Source organism: Triturus cristatus, chromosome 8 (assembly GCF_964204655.1).
Source record: "Triturus cristatus chromosome 8, aTriCri1.1, whole genome shotgun sequence".
Lineage (NCBI taxonomy): Eukaryota > Metazoa > Chordata > Amphibia > Caudata > Salamandridae > Triturus > Triturus cristatus.
In genome coordinates this window covers 463116730-463142195 of record NC_140591.1, presented here as the reverse complement: position 1 = coordinate 463142195, position 25466 = coordinate 463116730, and the positions used below count along the sequence as shown (strand labels likewise).

Below are 25466 nucleotides of genomic sequence, written 5' to 3'. Positions count from 1 at the left end.
TGAGCAATATTGCGTACATTCAGATTAAAGGCATATCTAAAAGAAAGTCTTGTGCTTAATCTGAGAAAGTTCAATTAATTCAACATTCGCTATTCAAAAAAAGCTCAAATTGTTGTGGTGTTAGATCAAAGGAAGTTTAGACGTGGAAGTGGGTCATTGTGCCTCTGGGGGATTTGTCAGTATGTTCATTGCAAAATGTCAGGTAATGGATCAATTAAACAAATTATTCATAAACATTTCAAAAACAGGGATTATGTCCATCATATAAATAAATAAATACATAAAAAAGTAATATAAGTATGTAATTATATAAATAGTTAAATGTAGATCCCCATGTCTTAAAAAATGTTAAAAAGAGAGAACAATTCGGTTCATCAAGTATTCAAAGGCGGTAACTGAAGTTTCATCCATGTAGTGCAACAAAGTTATTAAAAAGTGCAGTTAATTGTAATCATATGCAAGTGTAAAGATCTTCAGTCACGTTTAACTCATTAGGCTGTTTAGAATCCATTAACAGAATATATTTGGTTTCAAGCTTACGTAGTGATTCTTCTCTGTTTCCACCCCTGCGGCTGGCTGGAACTGAATCTATAAGATAGTATTTTAGATTAACATTGTTGGAATTATGTCTGTCCCTGAAGTGTCTGGCCACATGATAGGTGTTGTCCTGATTACTAATTGCTCGCAAGTGTTGTAAGATGCGTTTGTGAGCCTGGAGTTTGGGGCTTCCAAAGTATTGGAGGCCACATGGACAGACAAGAATATACACTACAAATTCCGTTTTGCATGTAAGAAGTTTGTTAATTTTAAAATGCCTAGGGCCAAAGGGAGTTACATAAGTTGAAGTATTTGTTGCATGTTGGCAGGCTTTGCACACCTTGCATTTAAAAAAACCCTTGTGCGTCAATAGCCAATTACAAATGTCTAAGACATCAGAGTTAGTTTTGACAAGAATGTCTCTCATTGACTTAGCTCTACTGTAAGTGATGGTTATGTTAGGTAAGACAGCTCCTATGATTGGATCATCTAAAACCAGTGGCCAGTTTCGTTGGAGGATGTTATGAATCTCTCTGTGTTGCTTGTTAAATTCCAGGATTACTCTGAAATTAGATTGTTCAGGCTTTTGAGTGGCTAATTGTTGAGTGTCACTGGAATTGGCTGCCTGTTTGCCGCATAGTAGATCTAATCTTTCTGCTTTCATTGATTTAGCAATAGCGCTGTCAATTATTTTGGCTCTATAGCCTCTTGCTAAAAATCTGGCCTTACTATCAGTTTGAGCTTGTTTGAGAGTCACAAGATCACTATTGACTCTTCTGAATCTGAGCATTTCCCCATAGGGGATGCTATTGATAAGATGACGTGGGTGTGCGCTACTAGCATGCAAGGTGGCATTGCCTGCCGTTTCTTTTCGATACAGTTTTGTTTCAATTTTGTTGTTCTTGATATAGACTTGCATATCCACAAATTTAACCGTCTCAGCACTGATTGTTGCTGTTAATTGTACATTCAAAGAGTTGTCATTAAGAGGCTCCTTCCTCCAGGTCTGATTCTAATGTTGTCTCTCCTTGATCTATTTTCCAAGTCCTCACGTTTTAGTAGGGCCTGTTGCAGTTGCCCGTAGAGTGCTTGCACCTCGTCGTGGGTATCCGTTGCCCGTTTGTCTAGATTCTGTGCTTGAGCCTCCCCCTCTAATACGTGTGTGCCAATGGAGTCCAATCCTGTTTAATAGAAGACATACGCTCCATTAGGTCCGCTTTGAGTGTTCCATCGAGGCCTTCATGACCATCTTAAGGTCAGTGCATAATTCGGCCTTGAATTCCCTCAGGGAGGCCATCAGATTGTCCTTAGTGAGTGCCATCTCTGTGTCAGAGTGTCTTTGGTCTTGAGCTTGCTTATTCTCCACGGGGGCCAAAAAAACAGAGCCTTTGCTTGAGGCTTTTTTTGATGGCATAGGTGCGGTCACGCTTCGCCTCTCAATCACGGGTGAGGCTCGCCCCCTGGTCTCCGGGAGGTTTGCGACCCCCCCCCCCCTTATGCAGTGCCAAGACCTATGCCAGCAGAAGTGTATCCGCAGTTGACCCACGGAAATCAGTTGGTTTCAGCTAGGTGTGCTTCCCCCACCACTCTTTCCTGAAGGATTTAGTTTATGGCTGCCATCTTGGGGTCAGGCGCCATTTGAAAGTGAAGCCTGCAGTCCCTTTCTGATCTTGCCCCCGGGCTCGTGCCTCCTTACGTCCTAGGGTCTATCTGCTGATTCAAGCCAGACTCCACATCCTTGTAAGCCTGTTTCCCCCTCTCCACTGCCTCTAATAGTTGAGCCACATCCTAAGGTCAGGCGTGCTTTTCTGGCCTGTAAAATATAGAACTGTGTTGATCTGGGGTTGTCTCCAGGTCTCCCACGGGACAGCCGGTGATCCCAGCTGCCCCTTCACTCACTGCCTTTGAGCTCCTGCCGTGCGTCGAGAAGAGCCTCCGGTGTTTCCCTTGCCGCTGGAGCCGTTCTTGCAGTTCTCCCATGGCACTGTCAGCCTCTGCTTTTTCCGGCTCTCTACTGCTCCCGCTAAGGTCACAGTGCGCCTCCAGCCACCTCCGATCCCTTCAGGCTACCCCAGATGCAAGTCACGGAACCAGACCATCATCCAGCTGCCTCGAGAGCCGGCGGTGCCATCTTGCGAAACTCCGCTGCTCCCTAGTCTCGTCGTCTAGCGCCCTAGTCTCTTACAGTAGAACATCAAATGCGGTCTCCATCAGCTGTCCATAGTGTCAGGACCTGGTTGCAGCTCCCAACAGCTACATTTGCCCTACGATGCTAGCCCAGATAGCAATGTGACAGCAGAGAGAGTGTGGATCACGACCACCCGGCCATCTTGCCTGCTAGTGGGCCTGTTTACATGGCACTGAATTACTGTGTGTGTTCTTTTGGAAATATATATATTCACTGAAAAAACCAAAGGTTACAGGAATGTTATAGTCGGGCTCAAGTTACACTCGTACAAAACGAGAGAAATTCATCAATTATAGTAAGCTGAGCTGCATGTTTGCATGAGTGTACCACTAGTGTCTGGGTGTTTGGATCACTGCATGAGTAGAGTCTGAATGATTCGACAAGTGCGTGACTAATGTTCCAATAATTCAATACATGCATAGATACTGGTAGGATGACTACAGGAGTGCAACTCTAGTACCTGGATGATTGTGAGAGTGCATACATAGTATATAGGTGATCTATGTAATGAATTGATAGTGCATACATGATTGTTTAAGCCCATGCATAGCACCTAGCCTATTAAATGAGTGGATGAATAGTGTTTCAGCGAATGGATACTGCCACTGTATTTTTAGTTGACTGAACAGGTAGTGCCTGGATACTTCTATAACTACATGGGTAGTGCCTGGAGAATTGAATAAGTGCATCAGTAGTGCCTACCTATTTAGATGAGTGCATGACTAGTGTCTGAGTGACTGCATGATTCCATTGTTAAAGCTTGAGAGATTGGATGACATTAAGTATACTGCTGGGGTGATTGTATTAGTGCAAAACTATTGCCTCAGTAATTAAATAACTTCATAGCTACTGGATGGGTGATGGGTTTACTGCAATGGTACTCTCTACGTAATTACATGCATGCATGAGTAGATCCTAAGTGTTTCTTCAGTGCACATGTGTGCCTCAGTATTTTAATGACCACATGGTATGTAAGTGGGTGTTTAGATGGCTGCATAGGTTCTGCGGAAATGTTATAATGATTGCATAGTTACAGCCTTGTTAATTGCATAGCTCAATAAATAGTACCTAGGTGAATAGATGAATGTATATGTAGTGCCCGCATACTTCAATGACTACATAATTTCTGCCTGCCTGATTGCAACAGTACATGTATAGTGTCTGGCTAATTGAATAACTACATGGATACTGAATCACTGATTTGATGACTGCCTGCTTAGTGGCTGGATGATTCCATGAGTGCCTGAATACTGCCTGACTGACTGAGAAAGTACCTTCATTGCAGTAAATATATAACAGTTGTCACCATATCTCTGAATCATTGGTTATCTCCTGTCAGTATCAAGCTACCTGTTTTACTGTATACATACTTTTTTCTGAGCTATGTGTGAGTGAAATCTAGGTATCACACTTCATACATAATTGCATACGTGACCCTCTAGAAACGTATTTTGCTTTGACACTGAGCGTGCACATGGATCAGTAAGTTTCTAAAACAGAGAACAACATTTTGAAATTTTTCAAAGCATAAAACCTTTTGTGGATGGCATACCTACATCATTTCTTAAATACTTTTTCTGCTTCTAGAACATATAGTCCGTATATCTCAAACAAAAGTTACACTCAAAAGGAAGCTAGCACAAGAACTCTCGAGGCATTCTGCACTATTAATCAATCTCCATTTTAAACAAACCATGTTTTTAAAAAAAACACTACCCTCACCTTATACATGAAATTTTCATCAAGCTTACTGAGCATAGATCACCATGTAAACATATATGCAATTTCTTAATAGATGTACACCTTTCCCAAAATATATACCTCTCTACATCTTTAAGCAATCTCAAAATTCCCACGGTACATATAGCTATGTGCAAGCACAAAAAACATATCTAACATATGCATAAGCATATGCAAAGTGGTCATATACAGTGTAGTTTCTAAACAATGAATAAATTGACCACAGCAATGAAGGACCACCGGACGCTTCATTCGCCCGAGACTCGCCCTCAGATTTGATCAAGCCCTACGGAACGGTCACACTCTTGGACCAACCCGCACTCCCGCCGGGTCGCGGACAGACCTTGGCTTTCAGATTGGAATCCTTTTCCTCTGTACTTGGATCCTCAAAATAACCTCCAATTCCCGAATCGATTTACCGATCCTCATGCCGATTCGTCTGCTTCAATTGGGGTATAAACCACGCGCTGATTTGACACCGCGCTTCCTCTCCCATATTAAAAACCCTTGATTTCGTGCTTACTTGGACTTCTTGATCTACTCTATACTACGCTCAGCACTCCTTAAAATTGTGACCATTGTCCTGATGATGGCCTGGAATCAATCAGGCTGAAATGCCGTCGACCCTCCCCAGCAAAGAACTTTGGCATTGCTGTGGTCAATTTATTAATTGTTTAGAAACTACACTGTATATAATGTTTTGTCTCGTTTGACCACATTGTTACCTTATCATTTTCACTGTTCACGCTGTCCTTCACCCTTGTGTCACTGCGCCGTTCACTAGCACGCCCAGTGCTCACTTGAGTGTTATGGTCACTTGTACCTTGACTTGTACTGTAGTGCTGTAATAACTACTTACAATACAATTCTTCTCCCTATTCCCTTGTGGTCTCCCTTTTTCTTCCCCCTCCCTATGTGATTGATATCACTAATTCTGAATTTGCTCTGTTTTAAATGACTTCCAGTTGAGACATTATTGTTTGTTACAAACTATTGCCCGGTCTCTCCTGGGAAAACGGTCCTACTCCTGTTTCTTGTGTCTTCATTACTTACATTGTGTCATCACTCCTCAACTTTAAAAAAAAAGTGTTCTGTCTCTTAAACACCCTTCCCCCCAATGCAGTCTTAGCTCAGTGTACCTAGCAAGCCAGTGGAACCAGTAGGTCACAAGTTTACTGTATATACTAGAAGGAACATGCTGCTTCCAAATAAGGTACTCCACAAGAGACAGTGGTCCCTACCAAAGGGACATAAGGTTATAAGCACAGAACTACAATTAGGGCTGTGTTGGTATATATCCAAATGGAGAGAATTGAAATATACAATAAAGAAAGAAAGAACCAATTCAATTACAATCCAGTGGGTAAAAGTGGCGGGGTATGGAATTGACCAGATTTCCAGACCTCATGCATTTGCTTCGAAAAGTGACATTCAATGGTACGTATTTTCAACAGTCAGTACAAGAAACACCTTGTGCTCCACATACATCATCATAAGATTGGAGTCAAGTGTGGGTGTCGATGACATTTCGATACGAGCTTAAAATGGGGGGATCATCATCCGCACAAGGAGAACTATATGCCTGAGAAATAGCCTAAATGAGGCAAGGAATTGAGTAGGGTGGGGAAGGAAGGGGGGGAAACAGAAAAAAGGAACACAGGAGGGGAAAGAAGAAAAGAAAAAAGAAGAAAACCAGGTTAAAAAAAAGAGGGGTGGTTGGGTAATAACCAAAATAAAACATGCATGTGCTGATAAGGGGCAACCAAGGGGTAACTAAACAGTAATCAGGAGTGGTCTATGCGTATTAGAAAGACAGCTGTACAATGGTACTACAGTGAAATTGATGCGAATCATACGTACAAAATTGATCACTGCTATGTTGAACATGGAATAAAAGTGCTGAGGCCTTGTACGGTGGTAGTGCACGGTTCTCCGCTGCGTGCGATGCGAGGATGCAAATGTGCAGATTACTTGGTTTGCCCAGAGAGGGTTCAAATTTAATCAGTTGCTGGCTTTGGTTATATCCATTGTGGATTCCCAAACTCCATACCTCATAATTGTGCACTGTAGTGGCAATGACCTAGGCACATTGACAGGGGTATGGCTGTAAATTCTAAAGAAATAAACCTTTGCAGAACTGATGTCGCTTTTCACACTGTCATGATGTACTCTAACATATGCCAGAGACAGAAATGGAAGTGGTCAAATCAATGCTGTTCACAGATTGACAAAGCCAAACATGTTAATAAAACTGTTTCTGCATTCCTCAGAGATCAACTTATGGGCTGTATCAATAATAACAATCTGCGTTTTGACATGCATGGAATTTATAGAAATGGTGGAGTGTACTTTACAGATGAAGGCAACAGGGTGTTTCTAAGTAACCTGAAACTGCATTCGGTCTTATGTGTAGCAGCCATATAAACACAAACAACACAAAGTCTCTTCTCAGAGCTACCTTAGTACCCAAAATATTGCAGTGTTTTTCTAAAGGTTTTTTTTTTCCTTTTGTTTTCTGGGATCTTCGAAACGAAGTAGAGATCCCCGTGGAAGGTCGCGAAAACGGAAAACAAAAGCAGGCACTCAACGGCCACCAACACATCCAAAAATAATGTGTAAAAAAATCCATTCTGAACATTGCCCTACACACATAAAATCCATCATTGAAACCTATTTTCTGTTTTTGTGGTTATTCTGGAAGTCTAGACAACGTTAACCGCGACAATCCCGCCTTTTCCATAAAATGTAAAACACATATATGCACACATATTGCAGTATTTTACACCCTAGGGGTTTACTGTACACTTCAAACTCGTGTATTTCTAGAACAACCATCTCTAAAACCTATTTTCCATTTTTGCGGTGACTCCAGACATCGCAATGACGTCGCTCATCGCGGTCCCAGTGGTTAAGTCACAGAAGCAGAAAGCAAAAGCTATATAATCAATTCTAACCATAACAGTCGATAACTCACTATATAAATAACTTTATTAAAACATGTATCAATATCTCTATAACAATGCATACTAATGATTCATTGATATATTTTTTTATATTTTCACCGATATTCTCAATAAAGTTGATAGTCGCGATGTCCCCGTAATGGTATACGGGGGGTGCCCTGGCGGTCGCGGCGTTGTCGTGAATATCGGGTGTGATTAAAATAATCAGTTTTGGACACATAACTTGTGCCACTAACACCTCCATTTCTCAACCATGGGGTCAGAGGATCGCCACCCTGACCCCATATGTGGGCTTTCACACAGATTTTCAGCCCTGACAACTGTTCCGGATAGATAAAATGGCGGGCGCAACTTTCTATTCAGGTTGTGTCCAGACAATCCGAGCATTCCCGTTGGCACGTGCATTTGCGATTGATCCCCAAAGCTCCGTGAAATATCCACGACCAGAGAGCACTATACATTTCAGCTTAAATTTCTCAAAAATATCTGAACGGATTTACACCAAATAAGCAAAAGGCACTTCCTACAACCGATATCTGCCTCCCTGCCAAATTAGGTGTAAGTCCCGTTCAGCAGTTCGGGCTGTAGAGGTGACTAAAGGTTCCTATGGGAATCAACATTACAAACACAACCTTATTTTGCGCCCCAAATTATTGGTGCCCACTGCACGGATCACCCCCAAACTTTCTCAATCAATAGTACGCACTATGACACTTTTTAGGCAACATTTCATACAGCTTGGTCAAAAAATGCTTTTCTTTTGGAAACTAGGTCCTAACTAGGTCCTAACTATAACTACCTACTGGCAACTATATATATATATTTGTAGCCTTGATTTAGAATGTGTACAGGCTCAAATTTTGAGTAAGGAAAGGTTTCTAGCCAGAGGCTATTCTGCTAATGTGCTAGATACAGCTATCAGAAAAGCCAACTCCGTTCCTCGCCTGTTGACACAAGGGTATGGCACTGATCGAGCTAGCCTATCTGCAGTGCCCATAGCGACTACAGAACCTCCCAGATTGATAATTACATATAGTCGTCAGCACAAACAACAGCGCATGATTTTTAATAACTGGCCGGTTGTTCAGAACGATTCCATAATTGGTCATCTTCTTTCGAAATTCCCCGAGATAACGTTTCGTAGGGCACGTTCTATGAATGACATGCTTGTCAAAAGTAGTCCTGAAATTTGTACCAGCAGTACCTGGTTGCAAACCACCAAAGGCTTTATCAAATGTGCTTCATGCAAAGCCTATAAACTAGGCAGAAATAAAACATCATATAAAATCCCTTTCAGTGACATACCTGTGCCCATATCCAAGAAATTGACGTGCAAATCTGACTTTGCGGTGTATGTGCTGGAGTGTATGTGTGGCCTGCAATATGTTGGTAGTACCAAGTTGCAGGTTCACAAACGTATACTACAGCACATGCGGGCCATCAGTAATAACGATGCAGCCTACTCAGTTGCTAGACATTTTAAAGAGACCCATGGTAGTTGTCTAGAGTTTTTAAGCTACTTTGTGGTGGACATGGTCCCACAGTTGCGCCGCGGGGGTGACCGCGAGGCCAAGCGTAGACAGCTTGAAACAAGGTACATTCTCGAGTTAGATACCAAGACTCCAAATGGATTGAACTCGAGTGAGGATCTCTTTACATGTCTCTAACCAGTTTTTAATAACCAGTTCAAGATTAGTATGTTCTGCAGTATCATGTTTAAGATTTTATCTCCGTATTTAATAACTCGACTACACATGAGAAATTGAGCCTTCACTAAGATTTTAACACTTGTGTTGGTTTAATTATTCATCTGCACTACACTCCTCTTTGCTTATTGCACTTTACGGTTGTGACCAATCTGGGCAAATTAGACACACATATACAGGCAAGACTCCATGTGGCTATTCCTTAAGGACCAGTATCTTTTTTAGGATTGAAACTGTTAAAAACATTTGTTGATATATATCATAATGGGTTCCCACAACAAACATATGGGATCTTGTTTTAAACATTTATGATGTTAAAGATATTTATTCATTTTCTGGTTCATTTGGGTTTAGCATTTATTTGCAGAGGATACTGTTTCTCAAATATAGGAGGTCTTTTTTGTATCAATCAGTTTACCTTGTTTTTAGTGGATAGACCTGGCATTGACATTTTTTGGATGAGGTAGGAGGTTTGCAATTTAATAATTTGTTTGGCAGATTTGTTAGACAGACAACGATTATAGGCTGCTCACATGAGGAGTATTATTGAATCCTGCCATTTGTTGAGCATGCCCACATTGCACCTTCGCTCAAGCCGTCAGGCAGATATGTGTTACAGACTAGACATTCTTTATCATCATGTTCAACAAGGTGACATTAGGCTGTTAACTAGACTGCTGGGTTTTTTCATGTTTGGTAGTCCATATATGGGGACTATTATATTGTTTTGCTTATTTTGCACTTGCCGAATTTGCACTACTATGTATTTCGCACTACTATTAGAGCAGTCAATTAGGTATTACCCTGAATATGTTCACACTATGTGTTCCATGCTTGAATGATTGTCTATGTTCAGTGGCCCGTTTACGGGGAATACTACATTCTTGCCAAATTTTGCACATTTCCAAGATTTGCACTATTGCGTAATTTTGCACTGATAGTTAAAATATTAAATATTTAATTTTAAATGTCTGAGATTTGCCAGTCTAGAACTAGACCCGTGAACTGATTTCCAAGCATTTTAAGCTGTTATGTGGTATATGTTTTTTATGTCTATTGGCCCGATGGTCACATGGTTTGCACTTTTGCACTTTAAATTCATTGGCTGCCTATGTCAGCGTCATTTGATCAAGGCCTTTCTGAGGCCGAAACGCGTCATGGCGGTGCGCGATACATTTATGGATTAAAATTACTTGCACTGAATCTATTGGGTCCGCTTCGTCCTTTCTGTGTTGCGGATGGTGTGACGAAGTGTGTATATATATATATATTCACTGAAAAAACCATAGGTTTCAGGGGCGTTATAGTTAGCTGGACATTTCCCTTGTACAAAACCCTAGAAATTCTCCTGTTATAGTTAGTTCAGCTAACTATAACTCGAGCCCCCGCAATGCACTGCTGATGATGTCACATATTACATCACTCATGACATGGTCAGTGACATCACTGATGACATCACTGATGACATCTCAAATTACATCACTGATGACATCATTGATGACGTCAACCATGTGATAAATTAGTGCATCTTCTCACACCCTAATATAACCTTTGATACACCGACTCAAAATTTCAAACGGCCATTTTGACAACCATAGATACTCCAATACCAATAACTACACACCCACTCATTGCCTTTTAGGTCTACATACATGTCCACTCACCTGTACAGTCACTCATACTTACAGTCACTCTGTGCATTTATACACCTATATAGACACTCACACACCGCCAATCATCCATTGAGGTACTGACACATCTAGTCAGTCATGCAAATAATTAATCACAGTCTAATTTACTCACCTATACAGTTAAACACACTCAAGTTCACTTACTCATAAAAATACTAACAAATTCTTCGTCTTCCTGCAGAAAAACAAACAGCACATGACACAGATATCCTTGCACTATGGCGCATAAAGCCACTCCCAAAATCACACACTCTCACATATAGATAGTTATATTCTCTTACACAGATATACACTGCGTTTCACATATGTAGTTACTGACACATGTACAACTGAGATATACATTCAATCACTAACACACCCATACATACACTCACCCAACCATACAGTCCATCACAGATGCACTCTTAAAATCATGCACCCACTGAATCACCCACTCACACATCTAGTCACAGAGTCACACACACCCTACCCACACAAACACTCAGGCACCCATACAGATACTCAGACAACCAATCAATAACCCACATAGACACTCATATAGCTATTCACAAAACCATGCAGCCACTTATACACCGACACATACAGACATTCACACAGTTTAGTCACTAGTCTGCAGTAAGATACATTTAATGACTCACTTATAGAGTCAGTTACGCACCTAGAAAATCATCCATTCACACACTTGTACACCCACTTATTTTTCAACATGCCTTTCCCTATATATACTAAACATATTAAAACTGTTCAGAAACACATACTCAATGGATGATGTCATCAGTGATGTCATCAGTGATGTCATTTGAGATGTCATCAGTGATGTCATCAGCGATGTCACTGGCCATGTCATGAGTGATGTAATATGTGACGTCATCAGCAGTGCATTGCGGGGGCTCGAGTTATAGTTAGCCGAGCTAACTATAACAGGGGAATTTCTAGGGTTTTGTACAAGGGAAATGTCCAGCTAACTATAACGCCCCTGAAACCTATTGTTTTTTTCAGTGAATTTCTAAGGTTTTTTAAATGCTAATTCCTAACTATAACGTGCCTGAAACCTATGGTTTTTTCAGTGAATATATATATATATATATATTCACTGAAAAAACCATAGGTTTCACACATGTTATAGTTAGTGGAAATTTTACTGATAAAAAAACAATGAAATTCCCCCGTTATAGTTAGTGCAGGCAACTATAACTCACGCGACCGCAATCCTCTGCTGATGCTAATACTGTATTTAGACACTTATTTGCCCAGGTCTTCTTCCATACATTTTTAGCTATACATATATTACAAATATTTTTTTTTCATAAAGACACATATGTCATCAGCAGAAGATTGCGGTCGCGTGAGTTATAGTTGCCTGCACTAACTATAACGGGGGAATTTCATTGGTTTTTTATCAGTAAAATTTCCACTAACTATAACATGTGTGAAACCTATGGTTTTTTCAGTGAATTTGCAAGGTTTTTTAAATGCTAATTCCTAACTATAACGTGTGTGAAACCTATGGTTTTTTCAGTGAATTTGTACGGTTTTTTAAATGCTAAGTTACTTTACGCCATTCGTGGCGTGCGCGCCCACTTTACGCAGTTAGTGCCGTGCACGCACGGTGGGCACGCGGTGCGATGACAAAGCAAGAAAGCACGTCAACAAATCTGTTTCTGCTTTCCTCCGTGACTATGGTATGGGTGCCATTTACCACAACAACTTGCGTTATGACATGCAAGACATTTATAGAGGAGATGGTGTGCACTTCAATGATGAAGGGAACAGAGTCTTCCTCTTGAACCTTAGACTCTGCATCGGTACTTACTTGTAGGTACCACTAAAAAATCATTTCATAAACACAACGGCTCTTTTTAGAGCCCCCTAATATCTAAACACTTAAATCTGATTTTCATTTTTTTTTTTTTTTTTTTTTTTCTACCGTACGCTTACCGTAAGCTTACCGTACGCGTACCCCGTGATTTTTTTTTAAAATCAATAAATGTTTTTTTTGTACTTTTCTGTCCTTCTTTGACCCCCTTACAAATGTTAGGGGGTCTGTAACTCTCCTCATTGCCCCCTTTCCTTGTTTTCAGAGTGAAATACACAAAATGGCGGCCGCCGCTTCCTGGTTTCGGCCGATTCGAATGTTTACTAAGATCTAAGAGCCAATCAGAATCGCGCTCGCGCACGCCACCGTACGCTTACCGTAAGCGTACGGTAAGCGTACCGTAAGCGGGCTCAGATATATATATTGATTTAAAGGCTATTTTCTCAGAATCTACTGAACAGATTTACACCAAACCTACAAAAGGCACTTCCTTGACCTAGGGACTACCTCTCTGCCAAATTTTGAGTAATTCTGTTCAGCCGTTCGGGCTGTAGCTCGTTCTAAAGGTCCTATGGAAAAATGCATGGGAAAAACGCGTTTTGGGACCCCCCTTTTATCTCAGCCCCCGCTTGACGGATCCCCCCAAGACTTTCAGGGTAGGAGCGGAGCGTAGCGCCCCACCTATTTTGAGAAATTCGCGAGGATTCGTCGACCGGCGCCAAAGTTATTCAAAATAGAATGTTGAGGTTTTCCTATGGAAACGTGGTCCTAACTATAACTACCTACTGGCGACCGCCAGTAGGTAATATATTCACATATTCACATTCACGCACGAACCTGGAGTCCGTGTCCCATTTGTTTGACTGTGGAGCAAGTCGTGGGAACTCTGGTGATATATATATATCACCAGAGTTCCCACGACTTGCTCCACAGTCAAACAAATGGGACACGGACTCCAGGTTCATTTTTTTTTTTTTTTTTTTAAAACGTGTTTTTATTGCAGAATTAAGAATGAGAACTCTGTGACGTCAACCTAATTACTCATGATACCTCAGAGCCCACCCCTCGTCACAACAATATACACAGCCATTTAGCCCACATCCCGGAGGCCGGGCGGCACATTAATGTAAAGATTCTGAATGTCATGTCGATCATTGCACAGATGAGCAGGTCAACAGCTCATTATAATATCTGCTTTTTCACCCCTTCGCCTCAATCCCCTGTGAACCATCATCACCCTGCTACAACATCCCAGAAACTCCCCCCCCCCCCCTGCCCACCCCCCAACTACTGCTGGCATGGGTCCCGACCATGAAATTTGGTGCATTGGTTTCACTGCTGTCTACCTTGCATGTATCTCACTGGCCTCATGGAACCCCGCCCTCCGGGCCATCCCGCTCTGCACTCTCCAGCCGGTAATCCTTCACAGCCTGTACTATCAGCTCCCATGCCCTCACCCATTCCAATCCCTTCTCATTTCTTGCCCTGGTCGCCTGTCGCCTTCTAATCACACTCTCACAGCCAGCCCACTTCAGCAGCTGAGCCAGCCATCTCCCATATGACGGACCCCCCCGGGATTTCCAGTGCCATGTAATTTCTCTCTGGGCCAACATGAGACCTAAGTCTATAAATGTACTCGTCACTTTCGTCTTCGCCGTGTGAGGAAACCAGAGCAGTAAGCAGGCCGCCATGTCAAACTCCACCTCCCGGTCGGTGACTGCATTCAAAAGCTCTCCTACCTCCGCCCAGTAGGTCCCCAGTCTGGGGCACCCCCATAAGAGGTGGTCGAACTCCGCTCCAATGACTAGACATCTCGGGCATGCCGCATCCTGCACCTTAAAATGCCTCCGAATCCTTCCCGGGGTCAGATAGGCCCTATGCATCACGAAGAAGTGTACCTGCTGAAAGCGGGCATTCCTACTCCCCCTCCACGTTCTCCGTATGATATGACTCCACACTGTGTCCGGGATGTGTTTGCCTATGCTGCCCTCCCATTTCTCCTTAAGAGCTGTAAGCGGCTCTATACCTTCTCGCAGCAGTCGGGAGTGGAGGCAGGTCACCGCCTTCACTCTTCCCGCCGCCATCACCACATACTGGCAGGTCAGGGCCACGGCGGGTTCCGCCAGTCCCTCGTTCCAGTGCTTTTGTATCGCTGCGCTCACCGCCGCGTGTAGGAGGTAACTCCCTTCGGGGAGACCAAACTGTTCCTGTAATACCTCAAAGGGGGCGAGCGCCCCGTCAACAAATAGGTCTCCCACCATCTGCAGCCCCAGCTCCTCCCACTCCGCCAGCGGGGACCAGTCACGCTGTCCGTACTCCCAATGGGATCTCCGGCGCATAGGGCCGTGTGATTTTCACTCTCTTCATGCTCCTGTGCCAGCACTGTCGGAGGGTTCTCTCCTCTATGGAGAGGTCTCTCACGTCTAGCTTCTGTTGCAGGACTATGTAAGACAAAATGTGTCTCTGGATACCAGTCTCCCTCTCATGCTCCGGGCCTCGAAATGCTCTTGCAATATTTTGCGTTAGGACCTGTAACTGTGCTGCCAGGTAGTATAATTCAAAGTCAGGGGCCGCTAAGCCACCATCGAGTTTAGGTCTCACCAGAGTGGCCAACGCCACCCGCCGCCGCCCCCCTCCCCATAGGAAGCCCACAATCATCGTCCTCAACTCTGCAAAAATCCGCTGGGGAATCCAGATCGGCAGGGTGCGGAAGTAGTAAAGCAGCCGCGGCAAGGCCACCATCTTCAAAAGTGCCACCCGGCCCAGCACCGACAGCGGTAGAGCGGCCCAAAAGGCCATACATCCCTTCAGGGCCCTCACACTACGCCCTATATTACCTTCTAGCAGGTCCCCGACGCTGCGGTAGATCCGGACTCCCAAGTAGGTGAAGCACGTGGCCTCCCAAACCACCTCCATCGTAAGCGGGGGGTACGGTACTTCCGCCCGTAGTGGGAAGACACAAGTTTTGTTCCAATTCACCTTGAGGCCCGAGAGCCCTCCAAAGCCCGACAGCAATTCCACCGCCCCTTCCAGAGCCTCTTCTGAATTCTCGAGGTACAGCAAGAGATCATCCGCGTACAAGGAGATATAATGCGTCACCCCCCCACACCTGATCCCACCATACATCAACCCCGTCCTCGCCCGCATTGCCAAAGGCTCCATTGCCAGGGCAAACAGCAGGGGAGACAACGAACAGCCTTGTCTCGTGCCCCTGCACACCTGATACGCTGAGGAAACCACCGATCCTAGGCGGACTCTGGCCGTAGCAGAGGAGTAAAGGACCTTCGTCCACTGCCCAAAACCATCCCCTAGGCCCATCTTCTCCAGCACCGCAGCAAGGTAGCTCCACTCTAGGCTGTCAAAGGCCTTTTCAATATCCACGGATAATACTGCCGGCTTCTGGGTAGGGCCCCAACCATTATCCAATATGCGGACCAGGCGCCGAATATTCAGGGCCGTGCTCCTAGTGGGGATAGATCCAGCTTGGTCCTCGTGTACCAGCCGGGTCATGTAGGGCAACAATCTAGTGGCCAGGATACGGCTCAAAATTTTATAGTCGACCGCCAGCATAGACAATGGTCTATACGATGTCACATCAGAAGCGTCTCTGCCCGGCTTCAGTAGCGGGACCACTAGTGCTTCCCTCATCGATTGGGGCAGGCGTCCGAGCGTTAGAGCCTCGGCATAGACCAGTAGGAGCCTGGGCGCCAACACGTCTACATACTGCGCATAGAATTCGATCGGCAGGCCATCTATCCCCGGTGTTTTGTTTCGAGCCATTTGCTTAATAGCCACCCGGATTTCCAGGAGCGTGACGGGTCCGCCCAGTTCGTTCGCGGTCTCAGCCTCCAACCTAGGGAGCTGGACAGTCTCCAGGTAGTCAGCCATTGGGCGGCCCCCCGCCCCCAGCTGGCTCTTATACAGGCCCGTATAGTACGACCGGAAGCGCTCTAGCACCGCCGTTTGTGTGTATACCACCTCCCCTGTCTCCACTCTAATGCTCATGACCGGACAACCCCTAGGTTCCGGGTTTGCAAGCCGGGCTAGAAGCGTTCCCACCTTATCTGTCTCCGCATGCATTTTGGTCGCATACAGCTTATAATCAAAGCACCTCAGCCGTTCCGTTGCAGTCGCAACTACCTCCTTCGCCTCAAGCAGCCTATCGTGTAATTCCGGTCGCTCAGGCCTGTCCCGCTCCAAGTCCCGCAGCACCCCCTCCGCCTTCGCCAGGTCAGCCAGGACTGTCGTCCGCACATTCGAGAACCGGCCCAAACAAACACCTCTGGTCACCACCTTCATTGCATCCCATTCCATCGCCCTCGTGGCGGTTGAGCCCTCATTCTCCCTAAAGTAGAGTTCGATGCCCTGCTGGACTGCAGCACTAAACACCGGATCTTCTAACGCCTCAGGTCGCAGCCTCCACGTCGGAACTGCGGACCTCGGCCTCTGCCATTGCACCATCAGCAACAGCGGATTATGATCGGAGATCGTTCTAGTTAAATACTCCGTGTGGGTCATTTTGGGGGCCAGGTCACCACTACACAGAATGGAGTCTATCCTGACATGCAGGGCATGTAGAGCGGAGAAGAAAGAGTAGTCCCTATCATCCGGGTGTTGCTCCCGCCATACATCAACCAGGCCCCACCTCTCCTGCCAGTCCACCCTGTGCGCCGCTAGCCGGCGCACCGGTGAGTCGGCCAAGGGTGGATGCGACCTATCTAGTATAACATCCGTTATCGAGTTGAAGTGCCCTCCCAGTAGAATGGGGCCCGCCAGAAAATGAGCCAATGATCCCGTCAGGCCAGCAAAGAAGCGCGCCTGATCCACATTAGGAGCATAGAGACTACACAATACTACATCCTGGCCATACAACCGCCCCTCCACCACCACAAACCTACCCTCAGGGTCCACCAACTGATTAGTAGCCTGAAATGGAATCCCCGCTCTCACCCACACCAACACCCCTCTAGCAAATGCCGAGTACGTGGTTCCAAACACCTGGCCACGCCACCTCCTCTGCAGTGCGGTACATTCCTTCTTGGTTAAATGAGTCTCTTGCAAGAAAGCAATATGGATTCCTCGCCTCACTAGCTGGGCGTGCACCTTATACCTCCTCGTCATGGTCCGGAGCCCGCGGACATTCCACGTGAGGCATTTCAAATCAGGTAATGTCCCCATTGCCACCAGTGCCCAACCTTCTAACCCCGGACTCCAGGTTCATGCGTGATTTCCTTTTCATTATTTAAAAAGCTGATGATTCGGCATGGTGGATGACTCGTTTCGCCCAACAGGTGGGCTTGCTCACATGACGAGACTCTCGTCGCCCTCAGTTTATCAACACTTTTTTTCCCACTCATTGTGTCACATGATTTTAGTGAACCAAGATGAAATACTATAAATATATAATCATTTTGATAGTCGGTGAATTTCCATTACTTAATAGTTTGACAGCGATATAATTGTTATTATTCTTATTATTACTGGATCAATCCCAATACAATAAAAAATGGTAAAAAAAATCTTGCAAAAATACAGTACTGGTTTAAATACCCATATGAGTCAAGTGCAAATAGCAGATATATAAATAATTATAAAATACATAAATATGCATAACATACTGGCATTTCCTTTTCGCAAATATCACATTTTGTCAACTGACCGCATGTACATATATGCCTATAACTGCTCAAGGGAAATGCTTATATATAGTATATGGTGTTACAATACTTTTTACAAAAATGACATAATTGTCAAGATTACTGTCTTATTGGTGGTAACATGCCTAACCATAAAAATCCATGGGAGCTTCCCTTGTAAATTGCTTCTGACCCTCTATTTGAATTCATCATGAACATGTTGCTTTGATAGCTGCCAATCTTTCTGATAGCAATGATTGAGAATATATAAATGTTCTACAAAAAGTGCATTATAAAGTGTATTTGTGCATCAAAACAAAAAATAAATGATCACAGTTAAACACATAAGAACTGTGAAAATCTGAAAAAAAAATTCATTTTCCAAAATCTCAATTTTCAAGAGCATTAGGAAGTTCGTAAACTGTTGATTATATGTACTGCCATAAGCAGAATTACTGATGGAATAAATTCCTTGATCAATGCGACTTCCCTGTTTTGAGGGGTAATGTAATATTCTTATCTCAATAAGTAGCCCGATCCGAACTTCTATATAATGACTGGAAAGGATTCCGATAGCCAATCAATATCACAGGTTACAATCCTTAGGGGACCTTAATAAGAATAGGGAAGTCTAAAAATGTGTGTACCTAAATATATATATATATATATATATATATATATATATATATATATAAACATTAGTGTCCTAGTAAGAGTCTAAACTATTAAATAGACATTTACAATTTAAATATGGTAATAGGTTGTTAAAATCATGTTTTGATGATTTGATTAATAACCATTAAAAATATATATATTATATGATGTGTAAAATATTCCTTTTCTATAAAATACAAATATTCATTAAAAAATCCACACAATTCTAGAAGAGTTTCCCTTATAAAAAGTTATACAATTCTTCCCCATTGTTGAGTCCATTGGGAGTGCGAGTATCAAGTTCAAGTATGAATTTCGTCTCAAATTGTCTAAGGACTTTTTCCCTGTTGCCTCCCCTTCTCATTGGTGGAACTGCAGCTATGACAAAATATTTAAGATCTTCTAATTTGTTACTGTGAGCTGTCTTAAAATGTCTAGCCACTGGGTATGTCATGTCCGAGTTGACTATTGCTCTTAGATGCTGCAAAATGCGTACATGTACCTGAAGCTTTTTGTTGCCTATGTATTGCAAGCCGCAAGTGCAACTCAACACGTAGACAGCAAATTCAGTACGGCAGCTAAATCTGGCATTGATTTTATTTGATGATTCACCGTATACGGTAGTGTATTGTGACGTATTGATTCCAAACTTACATGCTCTGCATGTATTACACTTAATGAAACCGTTACGTGTTGCTAGCCACATCGAATTGGGCTGGCCAGCATTAGTTGTCAGCTCTGGACTGGGTCTGACTAAGGCATTGTACATGGACTTTGATTTTCTAAAAGTCAAAGCTGGCGGGGTCGGGAAAAACTGATTCAATACTGTGTCAGTTTGTACTATGGGCCAGTGTTTGTTTATGATGGTCCTGATTTTCTTATGTTGGCTACTGTACGTTGTTATAAATCTCATCGAAGTAGTTTCTGGATACTCATTGATGGAATTTCCTTTTCTCTTTTTACTTGGGGTTTTGGAGCAGGTCAATAGTTCGACCCTGGATTTGGTTCTAACTTTGGTCAGTGCTGTATTGATGACCTGATCACTGTAACCCCTTGCTGAGAACCTGAGCTTGCTTTCATTAATACAATCTTCAAACAACTGATCAGTGCTACAGATTCTACGCAGCCTTAAGAATTCCCCATATGGAATACTTTTTATCAAATGGGCGGGGTGAAAACTCGACGCATGAAGCGTCGAGTTTCCGGCTGTGCTCTTTCTATGCAATGTGGTCTCAATACCACCTTCTCCAATGCATACATGTACATCCCAAAAATCTATGGACTTGTTATTAATTTCTGAAGTGAACTGGAGATTAAGATTGTTTACATTACGTTTTTGAATGAAGTCTCTAACCAAAGCCTCAGACCCTTTCCATATAAAGAATGTCATCTATAAAGCACATCCATCCTATGATGCGCTCCTCCCATATGTGTCTGTATTCCACCCTGAGAACCTGCTCCTCCCACCAGCCCACGTGTAAACACGCGTAGCTGGGGGAGAATCAGGCCCCCATGGCGACTCCCCTGATTTGATGGTAGATGTCCTAATGGAATAAGAAGTAGTTATTGTGGAGACCTAGCGATATGATTTCTAAAATCATTTTGCCATGTTGATAGAGTTCCATAGGTCTACTTCCTAAAAAGAACTTTACTGCCTTAATACCATCCATGTGGTTGATACTAGTGTATAAAGCGCACACATCAAGGGATACCATTAGATATTCAGATGACCATGAGATGTCTTTAAGTTTCTCAAGAAAATGAGTAGTGTCCTTAATATATGATGGCAGGGCAACTACCAACTCCTGCAAGTGAAAACCCACATACTCCAGAGATTTTTTCTAAAACTCCTCCTCTAGCGTAGCGTATAAATATGCATGTATAATATAAAAACTTCTAGCCACAGATTTCTTCCCTTAGACTATTCCCCATGTGTCACACTGTATCCAGACCAGAAATGTTTAAGCATTCTCCTTGCGCGTCAGCAGGTGGATTCGTTCAACTCTGCGTGGTATCGTCTGCACCGGAAGAGGCATGAACGGTGCCTAAATATGCTCACTGACCTCAGTTCCTTTTTCACGCCATCAGCGCAGATCCGGTTGAGCTCACTGCAGTCGTTTATTGACAGAATTTTTCGACCGTTGGTCAAATTTGACCGGTGTGCCTTTTTCCATCTCTTTTTTGGGAATATGTCTGCAAACAGGAGTGGCGCCTAAATAGGCCCTGCATGTCACTTCCGGAGCTTCACGGCACCATCTTCCAGCGTGTAGAGGGACTGCGGAAAAAGTTTCCAGATCCAGTGTGACTTCGGTAATATTCAAAAGGTGTGGAATCTGCTGTTAGATAGAGTCTCTATCAGAAAGAGCGTTACCAAAGGTAAGTAACCTTTTCTTTCAGTATGAAATTGTTAATGTAAAATTGATAGAATGGCAAGGAATGGAATTCAAAGTGCACTCAAGTTTTGGGCGCAAAATGTTTTTGTAAAAAGCTGTTAAGAAGGTGTATTGCAATGAGACAATTTTGTGTATTAAATGTGGGTGTCAATGTTGGAATTAGCTCATGGTTACAAATACCATTATATCAGTAATTTTGCATTTTCGCTTTTTTGTACCACTAATGCACTCATTAATTATTTTTATAAAGGACATCATTTTATTCACACATAAACATTCTGAAATCTAAATACAGTGCAGATTTGTGTAGAAAGTTTGTTAAACAAGTTTGTGTGTTTATATGCTTAAGGAGTAGGACCCATGAATGGCAAGCTCTTTCTAGGAGAATTTTGTCCAGTGCAAAAATTGTTAATTTGCAATTGATAAGGAAAGTCAGTGATAAAATATGTTATACAGATTCCAAAATATTTGTCTATATAAGCCTGCCTCCTGTACCTATGCATCACATTTTCTACTTCCACTCAAATCAATTGGTTCCATAATAAAGCTTCCAAATTCTCATGAATCAAGAATCAAACCTAAAATCAGGTTAATATTTTGTAATAGTAGCAGAGTACAAGAGGAATGAAGCCATTCCTGCACTGTCTTGATTAACACATCAGTTAGTGACTGTGACTTGCCATCTGACCAGTAAGCATGTTCAGATTTTTCCAATGCTAAGAAGTTCAGGTGTCTAATAAAACTTAATAAAGGTGCATCCTGATATTGGAGCTGAAGCTGATAGTTTGTCCTAATGACACTGAATGCCCCATGTTGCCACTAAATGTAAAGTGCTGCATTTAGAGCTCACTACTTTTGATACTGGTGTGCTGCTTGGTGGCACAGAGTTTGATTGAGGTGGTGTTCAACTATCTAGTGCTAGTCAGTGCAACATTTATTACTTACACAGAAAGGGTGTGATTAAGCAATTTATGCGCCAGTTTACTTATTTCGGAAGGCAACAGTTAAATGCTACCTCTGCTGATTGGGATAGGTAGGTTTGATGGATGGATGGAAAGGTGACATCGCAAGTGACAGCTCATTTAGATTTTGAAGCAATTTCACCACAGTCAGAAGGTCAGAGGATTAAATATGATGCATACGTTTAACACAATTATTTTACTGAGTGTTCAATCTTAATCAACAAGCTTGTTTTGTTTTATGTTTAGGATTTAGAAGAATTCTGCTTTAAGTTTTGTGTCAATCATTTGACAGAAGTCACCCAAACTGCAGCCTTTTGGCAAATGGATGGACCTCTCCTAAAGGAATTCATCTCAAAAGCCAGCAAGTGTGGAGCATTTAAGAACTGAAAGACCTTGTACATTTTTGGACTGGAAAATATCCTGCTACTATCATGAAGGCTATGTTTAAGGTAGCAGGTTGTAGGTTCTACCAGTGCAAACCTACTTTGGTTTGCATTCATTGAAATGTAGCTGGAAGTAGATTGTGCAACGAAGGTTAACCTCTACAATTTGCTCCAAGTGAGTCCAACCGGATCAACTGAGTAAGATGTGAGGCTTTGACGAAGTATGTCTTTGAACATTTGGCAAGATGAAGTTTTACGGTGAAGTAAAATCCCAATTCCTGCGGTATTGAAATGCACTATTAATGATAACTGCGTTTAAGAGAAGACATTTGTACTGAGCTGGTGTATTCCGACTGCCTTGGAGCCTGGCTAGTTCAAATTTATATTGTTATGCAGAAGAACATTTACCAGTATACACAGCACTGATGCTCTCGACGGGATTTCCAGTCGGAAGAAAGAACATGGAACCTATTCAAGCAATAGTCACTTAAAATGTGGTTTAAGTGATCCAAAGTAACCTATTTAGTGCATACTTGGTAAATAGAACATACATCTATCCGAATTATGCTTTTATTCATTTACCTGGGTTATTTGAGATATTATAGGTACCACTTGCGTTTGAAGAGATTGCTTTAAATTTCATGTTTGCACTTCCTGCAGTATCCAGAGCTTTGATGCATTATGTGAGAATATTCTTTAGAGTTTATCATCTGTATTTTTAGCACAGTTTTTGAGTTCTCAAATCACTTCTTATCCTTTCATGTTTTTTGCCTTTGCTGAAGGGTATACATCACTTAAAGTGCATTTCTTCACCCAAGTACAACCCCTTAGGCATATATCGCAAGAGACACTGAAAAAATGTCACTATAGCAAATTTATCGTTAAATATGACTTAATTGAGGAAAACGGAGTACAATTTATTTCAAAAATTGAAACTGATGTGAGGATGAAATAAGAGAACATGCTTATTCTTCCATTTTTTTTTAAAACCACTGCAACTAGTGATATTTTTGTGTATATACCGCAAACTACCCCAACTTATATTTAACACAATGCACGCAATTGTACCTTGTTAACACAAACAAATCTAATTTGGTTTAGTTTTACCACTCATGCTTAATCATGGAAGGGCAAGCTGTCTGGCACAACAATAGTTTGAAAAGTAAGGCAAACATTGGAATCCTTCAATCTTCCTGTAGGTGCAGTTGGAGTGTATAAAACAATCCCACAGTGCTGGATTACAGATGTTTCGACAAGGCTTAAACGAAGAGAAGGGGTTGGCATCTACCTGTGCAAATGTGGAAGCCCAGCTTTTCCATCTAAAGCCCCCAATGTGTACTTTTTTATTATTCCTTTTTTATTGAGACGGTGAGATGGGGAACAGGAGACCTCCTCCATCCACATATAAACTGTCACGTTTCACATAGGGAACATATGTATCACTGATAAGTGAACACCAATGAGTTTATTGACAATGAGGGACCTTCACATTAAATCCATCATTCACATTGTATGTGGACGCTCTGCCTTCCTTTCTTGATCAGCTCTGCTTTCGGACAAGTTGGTTATGGGCCAGCAGACAACATAACTCAGATATCGATATGTGGCGTCAGGAGTATGATTATTGAGTTCTTGTCACAAACCAATAATACAACTAATGCAGTACACACCAGTTCCAAACTTCATACACATTGCTAACATGCTTTTAAAATGTTTCATTTGTAGGTGTTTTGTATTAGTACAGACTTGATGATCGAGAAATGCTGTGTGACACAATCAAAGGAAGTTTTATCTTTAAGTTTTAATCTGCATGTCCATGAACGGCGAAGGGCAATTGGACTTTTTAGGATTTGTAAGATCCTTTTAACTGTGTAACAATGGGGAACGTAGGCATTGAGCAGAAATGGCAGTCACAAAGAATAAATAAGCAATTGCATTACCCAGGAGAAAGTGAGAAACGTGAAAGCAAGTGTTTGGTTCCATTTTATGTTGCTTGAATATCTTTTAAGGAGGGAAAGGGTGTGTCTAAAAATATTTCCATGTTTATGCTTATTATTTAGCTTTTAGCTTTTAGTTTTATTTGAACAGTAAATTGGGATTCTGCCTCTTACTCATATATACTAGCTTGTACTTATTGTCAACATAGAAGCAAAGGAGCTTTTCACATGAAAGATAGCATAGATCAGATCAGAGAGATGAGGACACTGACTATTCCTTTTATTCCTCCGCTGTTTGAACCCTGCTGTTTTAGACATATTCAACATATTCAACATATTTCCTGAATTGCATTTTGCTGCCTTCATGTAATGAAAGCTCAGTATTTTTTATACAATGGCTTGCTTTTTTATGGCTATTATAATGTTACAAAATTTGAGAACTAAATGTTGTCATTGTGTTCTGATTTCAAAAAGCACTTGAGCTATTTAGGCTTAACAAATACAATACTTTAAATAGCTTTTATCTGTATATATTGGCCAATTTCAGCGTCGGACCTAGCACAAATATGAATCTGAAAGACATTATACAACAAAGAATCAATTTTATAAAAGGAAGCTTATATCTTGCAAACAATTTTGTGATACTTTTATGAGTTAATTTGTGTGATGCACTTATATCAAGTGGTATTTCTATTCTTTACTGTACAAAGGTTTTGGAGTTCCCAAATTGTTGACAGCTTTCAATCACCGGGTAAAGCATTTAGTAGTTTACAAATTACATGGTGCTGTGCCCCCATTTTTTTCTTAGGCTTACACAGCTACCCTGTGAATGCCCCTACTGCCCTCTGTAGTTGCCATTT

At 42.3% G+C, this 25466-nt stretch overlaps 1 protein-coding gene across 5 annotated transcripts in view; it reads left to right on the top strand.

The window, feature by feature from the left end:
• The window catches only part of RCBTB1 (RCC1 and BTB domain containing protein 1), a 440760-nt gene extending 415523 nt beyond the window's left edge, over positions 1–25237 (top strand). For all 5 annotated transcript variants that reach the window (XM_085621918.1, XM_085621921.1, XM_085621919.1 and 2 more), the window contains one exon: positions 22533–25237. In XM_085621918.1, the coding sequence (XP_085478044.1) occupies positions 22533–22673 (141 nt within the window). In that variant the 3' untranslated portion in view covers positions 22674–25237. The remainder of the gene's footprint in view (positions 1–22532) is intronic.
• Positions 25238–25466: the final 229 nt, after the last annotated feature.